Source organism: Habropoda laboriosa, unplaced genomic scaffold (genome assembly GCF_001263275.1).
Source record: "Habropoda laboriosa isolate 0110345459 unplaced genomic scaffold, ASM126327v1 scaffold33, whole genome shotgun sequence".
Classification (NCBI taxonomy): Eukaryota; Metazoa; Arthropoda; class Insecta; order Hymenoptera; family Apidae; genus Habropoda; species Habropoda laboriosa.
In genome coordinates this window covers 2,123,180-2,137,671 of record NW_017100187.1, presented here as the reverse complement: position 1 = coordinate 2,137,671, position 14,492 = coordinate 2,123,180, and the positions used below count along the sequence as shown (strand labels likewise).

Below are 14,492 nucleotides of genomic sequence, written 5' to 3'. Positions count from 1 at the left end.
GTCAGATTTTTCTGTATCCTTTGATTCTGTACTGACGGGACTCGTTTTATCATTTGTATTACCCATTATTGTATAATAAAAGCAATGTTCTATACGATACTACGTTATATCAAAAAATCTCACACACGTGTAGATCTATCGACAGAACTGGTTCCAGCGCCTCTATTACGTTTAATATCACGAAATTCAAAGTAGAAATAACATGCTTTTTATACTACGCTCCAGTAATTAATAGAAACTGATAGCGATCATGATTACAACTTGCCTTTGTACATGCGTTATTATCATTCATAACGTCTTCGCAGAATACACTCGGTGCAAGGAAATATTTGACACGTTTCCTTTACCTTCTTGTATTTATTGTATTCTTATTCCATTATATTATATTTTACTTCATTATATTGATTTTACTTCTAAATCTCACTTGCAAAGTAAAGTGAATTTCTTCTCCCTTTTTCAAATAAACTAAACCTGGAAAGCGTTTCGAACGCTTAATAATCGGTTATAGTGAAATAGACAAGGAAAGAGATAAGGATAGACAAGGATAGCACAAATGAAATGAGTTAGACAAGGATAGCAACAGTACAGTGTGTTAGACAAGGAAAGGAATAGTGTTAGACAAGGACAGAAAAATTTGAAATTCGAAACTAACGCCATCTCGCGTCAGGTGCCGCGAACTATGATTTTTTAATAGGATTACAGGATATAAACAGAGGTATTAGACAAGGAACGCACTAGTGTGCGACAAGGATAGAGGGAGAACGTTTCCTATTGGCTAGCGGGCCGGTAGACTCGTTCTTCCAGGGCCTCAATCAAGTCGGTCGGTGAAAAATAATTAATAACTCGATAATTAGGATGATTTCCTGAATTTTTAGAATTGAAGAATGAAGAGTGAATATTCAGCAACTTTCACATATACTTTTTAGTTCTCTAGACCCTCTCAATAATTAGTTATTAATAATTTTAGTAAGTGATGTTGGGAACGATACCGCGTACCGTCAATCGCCTTTGCGGTTTTTCAATAATTTCATAGCTTTCTTATAAATTCTCATGCAACTAACTATATTCATCAGAAAGTTAATTCCTTTGGCTACATTCTTCTATAATTTTTATCAGCAGAACCCTTGTAGTTTCATAGTTATTTAACATTCTTTAGGTGAGTTCATTCATTCTTTACACACGTTGCATTCAAGCGTACCACATTTTCGTTATTTCAATAGAATTGCGTGATAAATTATGCACTTTCAAGAATGTATAATGTAGAATGGGCTTTTATCTATATTCTGCAATTAGTTTGGTAGCATTAAGTTGTATGATTTAATAGATATTAGCAATTGTTTATAACAGTTCACTATACTCACGTACGATGTATAGAGAAAACTCTCATATAATATTTAATAACTCCTGAACTAAACGGTGTATATTAATAAAAATTATAGAAGAATATAGCCAACGGAATTACCTTTCTGATGCATATAGTTAGTTGCATGAGAATTTAGTAGAAAGCTGTGAAATTATTGAAGAACCGTAAAGCTATTGCACCCGCCGTATTCAAGCGTTACACATTTTCGTTATTTCAATCGAAATGCGTAACAAATTGTAGACTTTTAAGCATGTAGAATGTAGAATGGACTTTTCTTTATATTCTACAGTTAGTTTGGTGTACGTAAGTGGTGTGGTTTAATAGATATTAGCAATTGTTCACAACAGTTGACTATACACGAGTACGATGTATAGAAAACACTCTCATATAATATTTAATAACTCCTAAACTAAACGGAATATGTGAATAAAAATGATATGAGAATGTAGCTAAAGGAATTGCCTTTCAAACGCATACAGTTAGTTGCATACGAATTTAGTAGAAAGCTGTGAAATTATTGAAAAACCGCAAAGTCGATTGACGGTACGCGGTATCGTTCCCGACATCACTTACTAAAATTATTAATAACTAATTATTTAAAGGTTTTAGAGCACTAAAAAATATATGTGAAAGTTGCTAAAGGTCCACACTTCATTCTTCAATTCTAAAAGTTCATGGAATCATCCTAATTATCGAGTTATTAATAAATTTTCCCTGACCGACTTGGTTTAGCCAGTGATTGGTAGAGCTTGGTTGCCCGCCAACCAATAGGAAACGTTCTCTCTCTTTCCTTGTCGCACACTATTGTTTTCCTTGTCTAATACCTCTGTTTATATCCTGTAATCCTATTAAAAAATCGTAGTTCGCGGCACCTGACGCGAGATGGCCGTTAGTTTCGAATTTCAAATTTTCTGTCCTTGTCTATCACTATTCCTTTCCTTGTCTAACGCATTGTACTGTTGCTATCCTTGACTAACTCGTTTCTTTAGTGCTATCCTTGTCTATCCCTATCTCTTTCCTTGTCCAACACACAGCACTATTGCTATCCCTCTCTATCCGTATTCCTGCCCTTGTCTAACACATGGCACCAGTGCTATCCTCCTTCACCCGTATTCCTTTCCTCGTCTAACTCATTTCTTTAGTGCTATTCTTGTCTACACATATTCCTTTCCTAGTCTAACTCGTTTCGCTATTGCTGCCCTTCTCGAACGCTGTTACTTACTTTGCCTTACTTGTTACCATTAATGTGTATCATTGCAAATTCAGACAGACATTGAAATATATGCATTCATGTACTTGCTGAAACAATTACAGGTTTTTACACGATGAATAAATTATTTTGTTTGAAGATGTTTTATTGTTTTATAAAATTACAGATATTAATTACGCACTACATCGTTAACGAGTTCTTTCTGAATGTGAAACCAGTGTTTAATAACAAAGTGATACTCTAATACTTTTATTGAACAATCGGAACGCAATGAATGCATTGCTATTTATGGGTATTGCTTTGTATATCGATCATTTTTACATTTAACTTGACATGAATTATGTACATATCAAACCCTAAAAAACTTAGATATTCCAGAGATTTCAAAGCTTAATCTGGATAAAATTGGAAATTAATTCATACAGCATAGAAACGCAACAAAGAGCTCTGAAATAATTCTGATAGTTATAAAAAAATAATACATTTCGCATTTTGTTTTTAAATATATTTTATTTAACTGATAAAAACCAAGCGATTATTTTTCTGCCTTCTTCGGCTTTGCAGACGCTTGTGCTTTCATCACCTTAACAACGATCTTCTGTTCCTCAATGAGGAAAGCACGGACGATCCTATAAACGCAATTGTACAGAGATAAACAATATTTCAAAATTACGAACATCTTTCAGAAATAAAGAGAAGTACAATCTACCTTTCCTTGACGCATTTGTGACAGAGAACACCACCATATACGCGTTTAACAGTCTTTTTGCGTCTGCACATTCGCGACCTTTCCATAGGCCTAGCCGGCTGAATACCCCTCAATTTGTCTTTGCACTGACCACATCTGGGGATCTTCTTCGGTTTCTTAAGGTACTGATATACTAATTTTCCTCCAGGAGTACGAACCCTGTACAAAATTGGGATAGTATAATTATAACATTCGCACAATTTATCAATATTACAAATACTATCAATATCTATAATAAATTAATAAAACTGACTAAGAATTGAAACGTAATATTAATCTAAATTTAATGAATGTATAATATGATTATTTGAAATATCGACCACACGTGAATTTCACTTAACCAAACACGTAAATCAAAACATAACCTAACATACTCAGGCGTTCACATTTTTACGACTACCACGTAAAATATTTCAAATATACATAAGAAAGGCACGATTAAGTTTAAGAACGTCTTAAATTATTTTCTAAGAAAGGTAAATTACTCACACGCGTCTCCTGTTACTTTTTGTGTTGTATGACAACCGTCGTCGATAGGTTAGTCGCTGTACCATCTTGGATCTGAAATATAAATTTGTTTCTTAGAGGAAAAGGTTTGGTCATATTTTGACGAATTACATTGTCTACACGTGTAGATGTTCGAGCACTTGTGAAAACATCTCCACCTTTAGTGATTAACCTGACTATTGTGGATAAATAAAAATCCCATATAATTCGAACAAACCTTCAGGGTAAAGCCAAACGGAAAAGGAAGCACCTATATTGGAAAAACTTTATTATGCGCAAACGTACTCACGCGCAGCCGTACATGAACGCACGTAGTGATGGTAAGGTAGAAATTCTCTTCCGTAGACTACAATTATGATAAAGAAGATTCCAAGAGAAATATTCGCTTGACTGATATTGGATTTGCCGATAAAGCGTCGTAGTTGTATCAGCGGGAATATTTGAAAATTTCAAATTTCTTTGATCGTCATAATTAAGAATTACGTTAGGACAAGGGTTCGAAGAATAAAGATAGGCAATCTTTTTTACATCGTATAAGGTATATTATTTATTATATCTTATTTACATTCAACATCGTCTTGACAACACCATAGGAAAAATGTTTTTAGACACATTCCAAAATTTGTCGACATTAACTCTCTTATTGCATCTGTTGCGCTTTGTCGCTTTGTTTTATACAATGAATCGAGGACACACGGTGGCGATTCGCTGAACCAATTGTGTAAAAACTCAGTTCGACGAGTATACATAAATTATGATGCGTGTACGTGATAGTAGATGAGCTATTTATAATATATACGGGACGGTACCTGTGTGCTTTGTCTTCTCGCGAATTTAATATATGTTTTTTCTTTCTTTTCTTCTTTTTTTTTTTGTTTGCTTTTCGTTTTCGAAGCAGGTACTTTGACAAAGTTCGCTGTAAACAGACTGGTTAAAAAAAAAAAAAATGAGTAATAAACAAAAAAAATCAAATGGAAAGAGAATTAAACAACGTTGCACGTAGATCGCTTAAAAAATGCTTAACTAATTGATAACATAGCTGCTTAGAGACTCGACGATCGTAATTCTATGATGTTGTGCTCCGTTTTCTTTTTTTTTTTCTTTCTATCCTTTTCGTCTCTTTTTACACGGCGGCTAGAGTTTTTCGAAAACTCCGAAGTAAGGAAATAATGATTTCTTTTCTTTTTTTTATCTTTTAAATCTTTTTACTTTCTCTCGTCCCCTTTCGTACGATTCTAGCAAGGTAAATAGATAACCTACCACGATTAGAACGTCCATTTTTTTAATTTAGTCAGATTTCTAAACAATAAATAAGGCTTTCTTTGCTTTTAATAAATAGTAGTACAGAAGTGTTAAAATCGAGTAAAAAAAGTATTTAAGTAAAAGAGTGTCTGAGGAGGATGTGTTCAACGATATTTTTCATTCGTTTACTTATCGCTGCGTTTCCTCGATAGAAAAAGAGATAATGATTACTTAAAAAAAAAAAAAAACCTAACTAAATAATAAAAAGAAGATTGAACGTAAAAGAGGAAAACGATAGGAGAAGCAAACTGAACGTTCGTTCGCTCTTAAAAAATAAAAAGCGCTCCGCGTATTTAACACCGGAGAGAGAGAGAGAGAGAGAGAGTGAGAGATAACGAAAGTACATGGACATGAAGTACGATCCAAAAGCTTTGAAAGTGTAGGCAAAGGGCGATTGATACTGACAGGAAAGGAGGAGAAATGGAAGTAGAAGTAGATGAAGAAGAAGAAGAAGAAGATGAAGAAGAAGAACAGAGGCGATTACTCGAGAAAAAGAGACAGCTCTAGGCGTTCGAACTCGAAAGACTCAAGTGAAATCGAAAAGGTCTCTCTAATAAGATATCCTTTACGCTCTAACTAATTATCATCTGCTCGTTTCGTGCCTACGATCGTGTAATATCGATAGAGATCTATGAAATCTAAATATTAATTCGCTGAAACTATCGACATTCTCAAAACTTCAGGTCGCACTCGCAGGTTCGTCGCTAGACACAAATAGTTACAGCTGAAAGTTCATAAAACCTTTTTTTTTTCCTCCTTCTCCGGCGGAGTCCCCTCCGAAATATTTCTCTCCTCTTGTTCTCTCTCGTTTTATCTATTTGTCTATCTTTTCTCTTCTGCTCTTTTTTTTTTTTGTTTCTTCTTTTGCCCGCGCAGAAATTTACACGCCGCGATATCGCTATTCGTTATCCCCAACTTTCGATTACCGATCTCTCTCGATACTGTATCCGTTCGGTTGGGACTCCACGTGACCTCGTCACCCTTACGCTTTACCTTACTTCTCGTTTAACTTTTAATACGAACATTTAGGAAGATAGCGCTATCGATAATTAATATTTTCTGAAATTTTTTAACATTCTCTATATAAAAATCTGCATTTGCGTGTATTCACTTATTGCTTCTTAATCGCCGCCATTTTTTTTTCAGTAGCTTTCCGCTCTCTTTCACCCCTAACGGAGGCTTCAAGTTCGACAAGCGACGTTCCGTTTCCTTTCTTTCTTTATTTTTTATTCCCGCTCTTTACGAAACATCACCTGTCGAATAATCAAAGGCTCCAGGACTTTCCTTCGCATTTTTTCGAATGCAAACGGAACGACCTCGTGTAAGAATCTCCTAATCGAGAGGCTCGACGCACCGATGAATCGATTTCAACGATCGAGTCTTCGATCGCCCCTTTCTACATCTCCGATCTGTGCGATCTGCGAATTTCTATTGACTACCGAGAGATCTTTCAGAGATCTTCTATACGTCATTCCCCTTTTGTCACACATCGGTGGAGCGTCGAGCCTCGTCAACTATATATTCCTAGTGTAATTCGTTAAATTAAGAATAAAAATTTCCCGTGGCTCGCCCGACGTTTTCTCTTTCATTCTTTCATATTTTTTTTCCTCTCTCTTTTGTTTGCCTTGGAAGCGTTCGAGTCGCTGGTCGATCGTCGATCGTCGATCATCTCGACGACGAACGTTCGCCGGTTATCAAACGGGCATCTCCCGGAGATATCGTTAGTGCCTGGGAAGCAGTCTTTACAATCGGCGAACGCGGATGTAACAAAGATACAGATCATCCATCGCGACGAAACAAGCCTTCACTTCCTTCTCCCTTTTTAAACCAACATTATAAATCATCGTAGTGTCGCTATACGCGTGCACACTGTGGGCTATGGACGTTGCGTTTTTGCGATGAAAAACTGTTCGAACACGACCGATCGAAAAGTAAATCTACTATTCTTACAGGCAATCCCTAACATTCTGTTCGTTCGCTTTTTCGCGCGGCTCGATGCATAATACATTCTCGGTATCGTCGCGAAAACACCATCTTCGATCTATTCTCTGTTCGTCGTATGCTGCTTTGAGAAATTCAACTGACACGCTCGTCACGATTTTCGAGCTCGTTTTCCTCGCTCTTGTTCTCGTTCTCCCTTTTCAAATACGCCTTGATATGTTCACGGTGTCGAGGGACACGTTTCACGATTCGCTTCGAACCCTTTCTTTTGAACGATGATTCTCTTTTCGTCAACGATTCCTCTCGCCGTTCCCCCTTCCGGATAAATCTGTCTCGCGTTTACGCACAATATAATCTATTTTTTGTTTTCTCTCTCTTTTTAATACGTATTATAATAGGGATTTTTCTTTGTTCTCGCAATCGACGATCGCGCGATTACGTGCGCCTATTCTTTCCTCTCTCACGCAATACATTTTTTCCCTCGTTCACGCACACTTACTTTCTCTCTGTCCTCGCATTTATTGGCACATGTTCCTGCTTCTCTTATTTATTCGTTCTCTCTCTTTTTTCATTTAGTATCGACAGGTACCTATACAGATCGCATATACAACATACTTATATAGGTAACGCGAAGGCAAGAATCGTATCTTCCTCTTCTTCTTTTTTTTTTTTCGTTTTTTTTTCTTTAAATCTTTGTTTCGTCGTTTAACATCTAGGGCAATTTTTCTCTTTTCTTTCTTTTCTATTCGAATGATCTTGCTTCTTTCAGTCTCACGCAATTATCTGCTCGCTCCCTCGATCGTTTCGCAAAACACGGAGCGGATAGTGGCAATTTTCGAGTGTCGATGTGTCTGACGTGTGTATGTGTACGTGTGAAAAATTGTGTTTAGGTGTTTGTACATCGATTAAGCTTTATTTAATTAGAGCTATAAAATATTCGCTGCACGGGGGACGTAAAATGCTCAAGACACGCTGTCCTCGACTTCTCTCTCTCGCGATCGTATTCGCTTAAAACATTACAATATTAGACCATTTTGAATCTTCGTTTCTCTCCTTTTTTTTTCTTGTTTTTTTTTTTTTCATACAATCGACCGTCGACCGAAGGAAAGTAGGCGCAGCGTGTTATGGGGTCGTTTTTAATACTTTAGGCCGTCTATTTGTTCGTGCAATGATCTGTACCGTCTAGAGACACTTTTAAAGAATTATCATCGATCGTTGAATAACCCGATCACCGTTCGACTCGATAAGAACAAGTTAGGAACACTGTAAAACAAGAGTGGCTTCGTTGATATATGTAACAAGTATGTAGCAAAGAGTTTGGACCGAAAAACAGAAAGTCCGGTAAGACGTTTCCAGTTATATTGTGTGTATGAGCAACGATTCAGTGCGTTAGACAGTCTAAACGGTGAACAGGCTCGAGTTTTAGGTCTAAGATAGGATTTGTTTCTTTTTTTGTTTTTTGTGTGTCGCCGTAGGTCGGCTCGTCGCGCAAGCATTTTTGTACGTGTAAATTTATCCTTTTAATAACGGCAGTGATTATTAATACAGTGGCAGTTGAGAATTGAATCGTTCGACGCTCGGTGAATCGGCGCGCGCGATTCATCATTTTCCTCGTTCGTATCTCTACGTTTATTGATCCCGTGTCACGAGCTTCTTCGCCATACCGATATTTCTCTGTTGGAGAAAAGGCGCATTTACAGAAGAAGATTCACGCTAGTTCCGTTTATGCTATAGTTTATTAGATGAGTCATTGCAGACGCGAGAGCCTCGTTGTCTTCCGTATCTCGAATCAGTCTCGAGCGTTTCTTGCGCTGGAATGTCTATGCTGTACGCGGCTTCCCCGATTCTTCGAGGCTGGGGCGGAGAGCTGCTGCTGCTTCTGCGTCTTTTACGGCCGTGGTGTACTTGCTAAAGGAAGGGGTTACTTTCTTTGAAAATGCCTATCGGCCTGACTAGGAGATGTATCTAGGATCGTCGTGTGTGTTCCTCGCGATAGAGAAAATACTCTTTAGAGGGCGATCGACGCGAAAGCTCCTCGAACGAACGATCCGTCAGGTCGATATGGGATTTATCGAGTCCTGCGTCGATCGCAAAAAGTCAATGCTCGTTGGAAATGGTTCTGTGAGTAGGCGCACCCTGACCGGTACACGTTCGCTTTCTAAACGAGAAAACCTTGCGAAGTGGCGGATATTTGCGCTCTAAGCGCTGTCACGCTGTTCATGATCTTCTTCTGGTGTCCAACAAGCGTGACTCCTAGTGCTGTTAATTCTTGTACGGTAACGCGTGCCGCTGCTTCCAGGGTTAACACCCCGGACCTCTCGAAGCTCTCCGCGTACCGAGACATCTTGATGGAGGCCAGCCACTCCTTGACCGAGGTCAGCTGCGTTAAATCCACCGCGTCCGGCGCCAGTGGATTGGTGCCCCTGTCGGAAAATTAGCGTTAGAGAAAAACCTTTCATTCTCTGACTTTTCTTTCTTTTTCTTTCTTTATATATTCGAGGGATCCAGGGGGAACACTATGCGAAATCAAAGACCTGGAATTCATTCGAGCCTCTACAGGTCTTTGATTGGATCTAAGGTGAGGCCGAAAGAACGCGAGCGCTTTTTCTCAAGCCTCTCTCTTTTCTTCTTCTCGTTTTCATTTCTTTATCGCCGTCGAAGAGAGGAGATTCGGCGCTTCCGTTCTTTCGAATCTGAAGTGTAGAGAGCAGTTTCAAACTCGTCTTTGGATTCTATTACTCAAGTACTTCTAGCAAGGAGGGATCAGCCGCTTCGAAGATCGTGCTTTCCATCGATCATCGAAGCGGCCGCACTCGTACACTGCCCTAAATTAATTCAACACGAGAGGGGGGGGGGGCTATGTGTCATGTAAATATATATACACAGATATTTGAATTAGTTGGCAAGAGAACACATAGATGTTTCGAGTTTCGTGCTCGTAGAAAGTTTCGTTAAGAAATCGATGCAGAAAAAAAAGAAAACGAGCATCGAGATAAGGAAATGATTCACGTGTGCGTATTTTGCAAAAATTCATCGGATCGCAGGAGACATTCTACGAGCAAAGATCAAAGATTCGGAGTAAACAGGTGGGCTGGTTAGGGTCGAACAATAGTGTGAGTCCAGTTTCGACAGTTTAACTACTAATTTCTAGGAAAACAGTTCTTCGTAATTGGTGTCATTTACTTGATAGACTTTTACGGGTTTATTTACGGGTGGATACGGTTACAAGAGACGGAACTTAGCTTAAGAGAGAGGGGGTTCGATAAAATATCTTTATGTACATTTTTGTTCGTGGCTCGATAAGTTTTCACGACCGCGCCTGAAGTATCGATACGAAAGATGGTCGTCTATCGAGCAAGTCTCGGATATAATGTAGAATATATACGTTAGACGACAGAGACGTATCGGAACGAAAGAATAACTACGGAAAAAAGAAGAACAGAGCGAAACGTGAATCAGAGATTAAAGCGCAATAGGTAGAAAAACAGACGGGGGGTCGTGAAAATTCGAGCATTCGTGTGGATCGTTGCTAGTGATGGTGGTGATCGATGGTGATATATACGACAGTGAGAGTTGCTAATGGCGGTAATGAGAGTACTATGAACGGTGTGATCACGTTTGACGATATACACAGAGTTCAGAGATCAGCTGGACGTATTACGTAGATGTGAATGGATAAATGGTGCGTATGAAGCAAGCAGTGCGATACGAACTAATAGGGTACAAGCAGAGCAAATGCTGTCTACTCGTGGCAGCACAATACTCGGTGGTGATTTCAACGAAGCAAATGGAGCAAGAGGGCACGAGACAACGAGGATCCGTACATTATCTGTACATACGTGTGCACACTCTCGCGATCGAAGTATCCAAAGAGGGCGAAAAAAAGAGACCTCTTTTTCTCTTTTATTTTTTGCCTTATTGCTCCTCGCTTCGTCACATTACTTTCTTTACATATTTTTTTTTTTTTTTTTTTTTTTTTTGTCGACTGAAAGCTGTTCTTGATTTTTTACCTTTTCCTCAAATGCACGTTGGAGGATGTCGACGAGGCGGGTGGGGGTGGGGGTGGAGCACCCCTTTCCCTGATTCTGACAATTGTTAGCATTTGTTAGTGCGATGGAGGTCACACACTTTAGTGTGTGCTTCTGTATGTCTATGTATATGTACGTGTGTCTGTGTGTGCGTGTGTGTGCGCGCGCGTGCACGTGTGTCGTCTACGTTTTCTCAATTCATCTGGCCTAGATTTCTCTCGAGTACGAGTGTTACGTGTGTTTGCTTGTGCGAAGCTCGTTTATCGCGATTGTCGGCGTAACTCTAAGGTAATTAGCGCGCATCGGATTCGATTTCCGCGGGCGTAACGCATCTAAGCTGATTGTCCGTTTTGATTCTCGTCTCTCTCGGTGGATCGATTATAATACGAAGAAGGAGAAGAAGAAAAAAAATTGGAAAAAAAAAAATTGCGAGAAAGAAGGTGTATACACGTGAAAAATCGTCGAAGAATCCGTTGCATCGAAAGGAGCGCCGCAAAATGTCTAAGCCCCTCTTCTTCGTCAAACGTCGTTCGATCATTTTTCCTGTAATGGTGTGTCGCAACGCATTCCACTGTGATCGACTTTCCGAGATTTTCATCTTTTCTCTCCTTTTTTTCCTTTTTCTTTTACGCTAAAAATGTAAAGACGCGACGCGACCGCGTCGATTCCGATTTTCGTGTTGCTCGGCGTGGAAACACAGCCTGGGCAAATATCGTGCACGGTTTCTTTCTCTCTCTCTTTGTGTGTGTACGGTTATTTCCGACTTTTTTCTCGTGGGTTCAAGTAGAAAAATACTATTCTAATCTGGTCGAACGGTTGCTTCGCGTGATTAAATGCTAATAAAGTCTTTGCAGTTCTTTTCTCTTTACGCTTCTTTTTTTTTTCGTTTTCTTTTTTCTTTGTTCGTCTGTTTTGTTTTGTTTGTTTGCAGTAAAGTCGATGACGTCAATAAATACTATGTCGACAAATATATATATATATATATATATATATATATATATATATATATATATATATATATATATATATATATATATATATATATATATATATATATATATATATATATATATATATATATATATATATATATATATATATATATATATATATATATATATATATATATATATATATATATATATATATATATATATATATATATACATATATATATATATATACTCTCATAAAATTTTCCATTTAAATCCCTCTAACTAGAACCATAAATATTCTCTATACGACTTCCACGTGGCAGCTAAGATCGATAAAATCTACCGCGCCCTGGCGCTCGCTCGAACGTCGCGATAAAAAACTCCTCTGCACTTTTCAATAAGTATTGTAGATTCTCCTCTGCTCCCCGATAATGAATTCGTGTAATAACTGGAAATCGAGGAAAACAGTTCTTTTTCCCCGTCTACGGACAACTAATTCGCTACTCGTTTCATTTATTTACCTTATTTAATTTCTTTTTTTATTCTTTTCTCACTTTTCGCGTTTACACCTAAATACACGACTTCCAGGAGAATCAATCGATTGACCGACCAGCTAAGACTTTTACTTTAACGACCTTACGCGATCCTCTAGAGAAACGCGTAAAAACGATCCTACCGCGATTACTCCTGGTTCGTTCACACGGCAGAGACAAGCGTCCCCGCGAAATTTTATCGCTACTCTTTTAAAAGATCGTTCTCCCGACCTCGTCAGGCCAAAGCCGGCACGAGCGTTTGGCGGAACGTCGACGGACGAGGAAAATAAACGACGATTACATCGAACCTGTTGATCCAGTCCGTCGACACAGACTCTCTGTTATACACAAGAGCGAGGTTCGACCCCTGTTCCTGCAAAAATCTCGTTACCAATGGAAAGCACAAAAAAAAAAAAAACGGAAGAAGAGAGAGAGAGACGATTTCATAATTTCTAGCAACAATCGTCTCATCTTCGGTGGAAAGAACAGCGATCGTGCAGAGCTCTGACCTTAGACGAATATATGTAAGAATTATCATACGTAAACGGGGGAAAAGTCTTACGATAAACGGGACCATTCGTTACAATCCTAATTCATCTTATCCAATATTCGCCTTTTTCCTATCAACCCATTCAACAACACCAACCTATCGAATAGAAATGATTTTTCAACAACAACAGGTCCCCCTTTATCGCCAGACGTTTCCCTATCTAGAAAAAAAAAAACAAACAAACGAAGAAAAACAAAAAAACACTATCAATTACGACAGCAAGAAGCACTCGGTCTCGCCGACAGAAAAATGATCGACACGTGTTGATTAACCGAAGTGTGTGAACGGGACCCAATTGGGGTAGGTAAGCGGTGGCTGTTGTGGCAATGCGTGTGTCGCTGCGTGTGTATGATAGTGTAAGCTACGGCCGGCTCCTGGTGGCATTACTGGAACGGCAATCGTCGACTGGGCTTGATGGGCCTGATGGCCGACTACGTCTACGAATGGCCCCGTGGCCGCGGCTGGAATCGTAGCGGCCGCTGCCGCGGCCTGTGCGGCAGCCGCATGGCTTGTGACATAGTACGGATTGTGTGCAGGTGGCCTCACGCTGTGGTTGTTGTTGTTGTTGTTGTTGAGTTGTAGATTGGTGGTAGATGGTAGTTGTCGCAGTTGCGTTGGGTTGCAGTTCGTAGTCGGGTACCAAAGACACCACAAAACCAAAACCACAAAGAATTAGCCCAGAAAAAAAGGGACGTCGTCAGCGAAGAGAAACTGAAATTACGGAGTCGGGGGGACCTCGTCTAGTTAACGAGATCGATTCGTCGACGTTCCCGTCCGACGATTTTGAGGATTCGAAGGACGTCGATGAATCGTTCTTGACGAGGGCGGAGAAGAAGGAAAGGAGAAACGGGCGAGACTCCGCCGTTCCACCGTTTCACCGGGAAACACGCGCTTTTGATTCGGCGTTACAAACGAGTGAAACGGGTAGGTACGTGGAGTCCGTGTGAAATCAAACGATAATCGATAATTGGTCTCGCGACGCGACCATCTTCGAACGTGGTATCTATTCCTAACACAGACATCTTTTCTCGTATTCTTTATTAACGATCGGCCAGCGATAAAGTGGAACGAGACGTCCGACTCTCGAGTATCGTTTGATCTCGCCTTTGTTCGCCCTTTTTTTTTGTGTGTTCCGCGGTGGAAATAAGTGGTGGATAAGGGGCGCAGGAGGGTTTTAAAGGCTCGAGGATTACAGAAACGATAAGCGCTAAAGCGATAAAAGCTCTCTGAAAGCCACCGCAGTACGATGCGCACTTTTTACGCCGTTCTCTTGAAACGCGAAACGAAAAAAATATTATCCCGCGTCGAATGATCGCGCATCAGACTTTCGTCCATAAATTAATTTGTCCTCCCGACAAAGTGTTTAGACGGAGCA

General features: G+C 39.4%; 3 protein-coding genes across 3 annotated transcripts in view; all 3 read right to left on the bottom strand.

The window, feature by feature from the left end:
- Nucleotides 1-239, bottom strand: part of LOC108579550 (cytochrome c oxidase copper chaperone) — a 735-nt gene extending 496 nt beyond the window's left edge. Inside the window, exon 1 of the mRNA XM_017943113.1 lies at nucleotides 1-239. Coding sequence (XP_017798602.1) covers nucleotides 1-66 — 66 coding nt within the window. The 5' untranslated portion in view covers nucleotides 67-239.
- A 2,869-nt stretch (nucleotides 240-3,108) lies between these two features.
- On the bottom strand, nucleotides 3,109-4,078 carry LOC108579549 (60S ribosomal protein L34-like). Its single transcript, XM_017943112.1, has 4 exons — nucleotides 4,046-4,078; nucleotides 3,811-3,882; nucleotides 3,283-3,480; nucleotides 3,109-3,202 (listed from the first exon to the last, which is right to left on the bottom strand). Exons 2-4 carry the CDS (start codon nucleotides 3,873-3,875, stop codon nucleotides 3,109-3,111), a joined length of 357 nt encoding a protein of 118 aa, XP_017798601.1. The 5' UTR covers nucleotides 3,876-3,882; nucleotides 4,046-4,078.
- A 4,773-nt stretch (nucleotides 4,079-8,851) lies between these two features.
- The window catches only part of LOC108579485 (ephrin type-B receptor 1-B), a 55,556-nt gene continuing 49,915 nt past the window's right edge, over nucleotides 8,852-14,492 (bottom strand). Inside the window, exons 15-16 of the mRNA XM_017943029.1 lie at nucleotides 11,082-11,156; nucleotides 8,852-9,494 (exon numbers count right to left, since the gene is read on the bottom strand). Coding sequence (XP_017798518.1) covers nucleotides 9,230-9,494; nucleotides 11,082-11,156 — 340 coding nt within the window. The 3' untranslated portion in view covers nucleotides 8,852-9,229. The remainder of the gene's footprint in view (nucleotides 9,495-11,081; nucleotides 11,157-14,492) is intronic.

Excerpts from the sequence above, each read along its gene's own strand:
- LOC108579549 (XM_017943112.1), bottom strand. The coding sequence starts at position 3,875 with ATGGTACAGCGACTAACCTATCGACGACGGTTGTCATACAACACAAAA. Across the intron at positions 3,481-3,810 it reads AAAAGTAACAGGAGACGCGT|GGTTCGTACTCCTGGAGGAA; the intron begins GTGAGTAATTTA and ends AATTTTGTACAG. Across the intron at positions 3,203-3,282 it reads CACAAATGCGTCAAGGAAAG|GATCGTCCGTGCTTTCCTCA; the intron begins GTAGATTGTACT and ends TTGCGTTTATAG.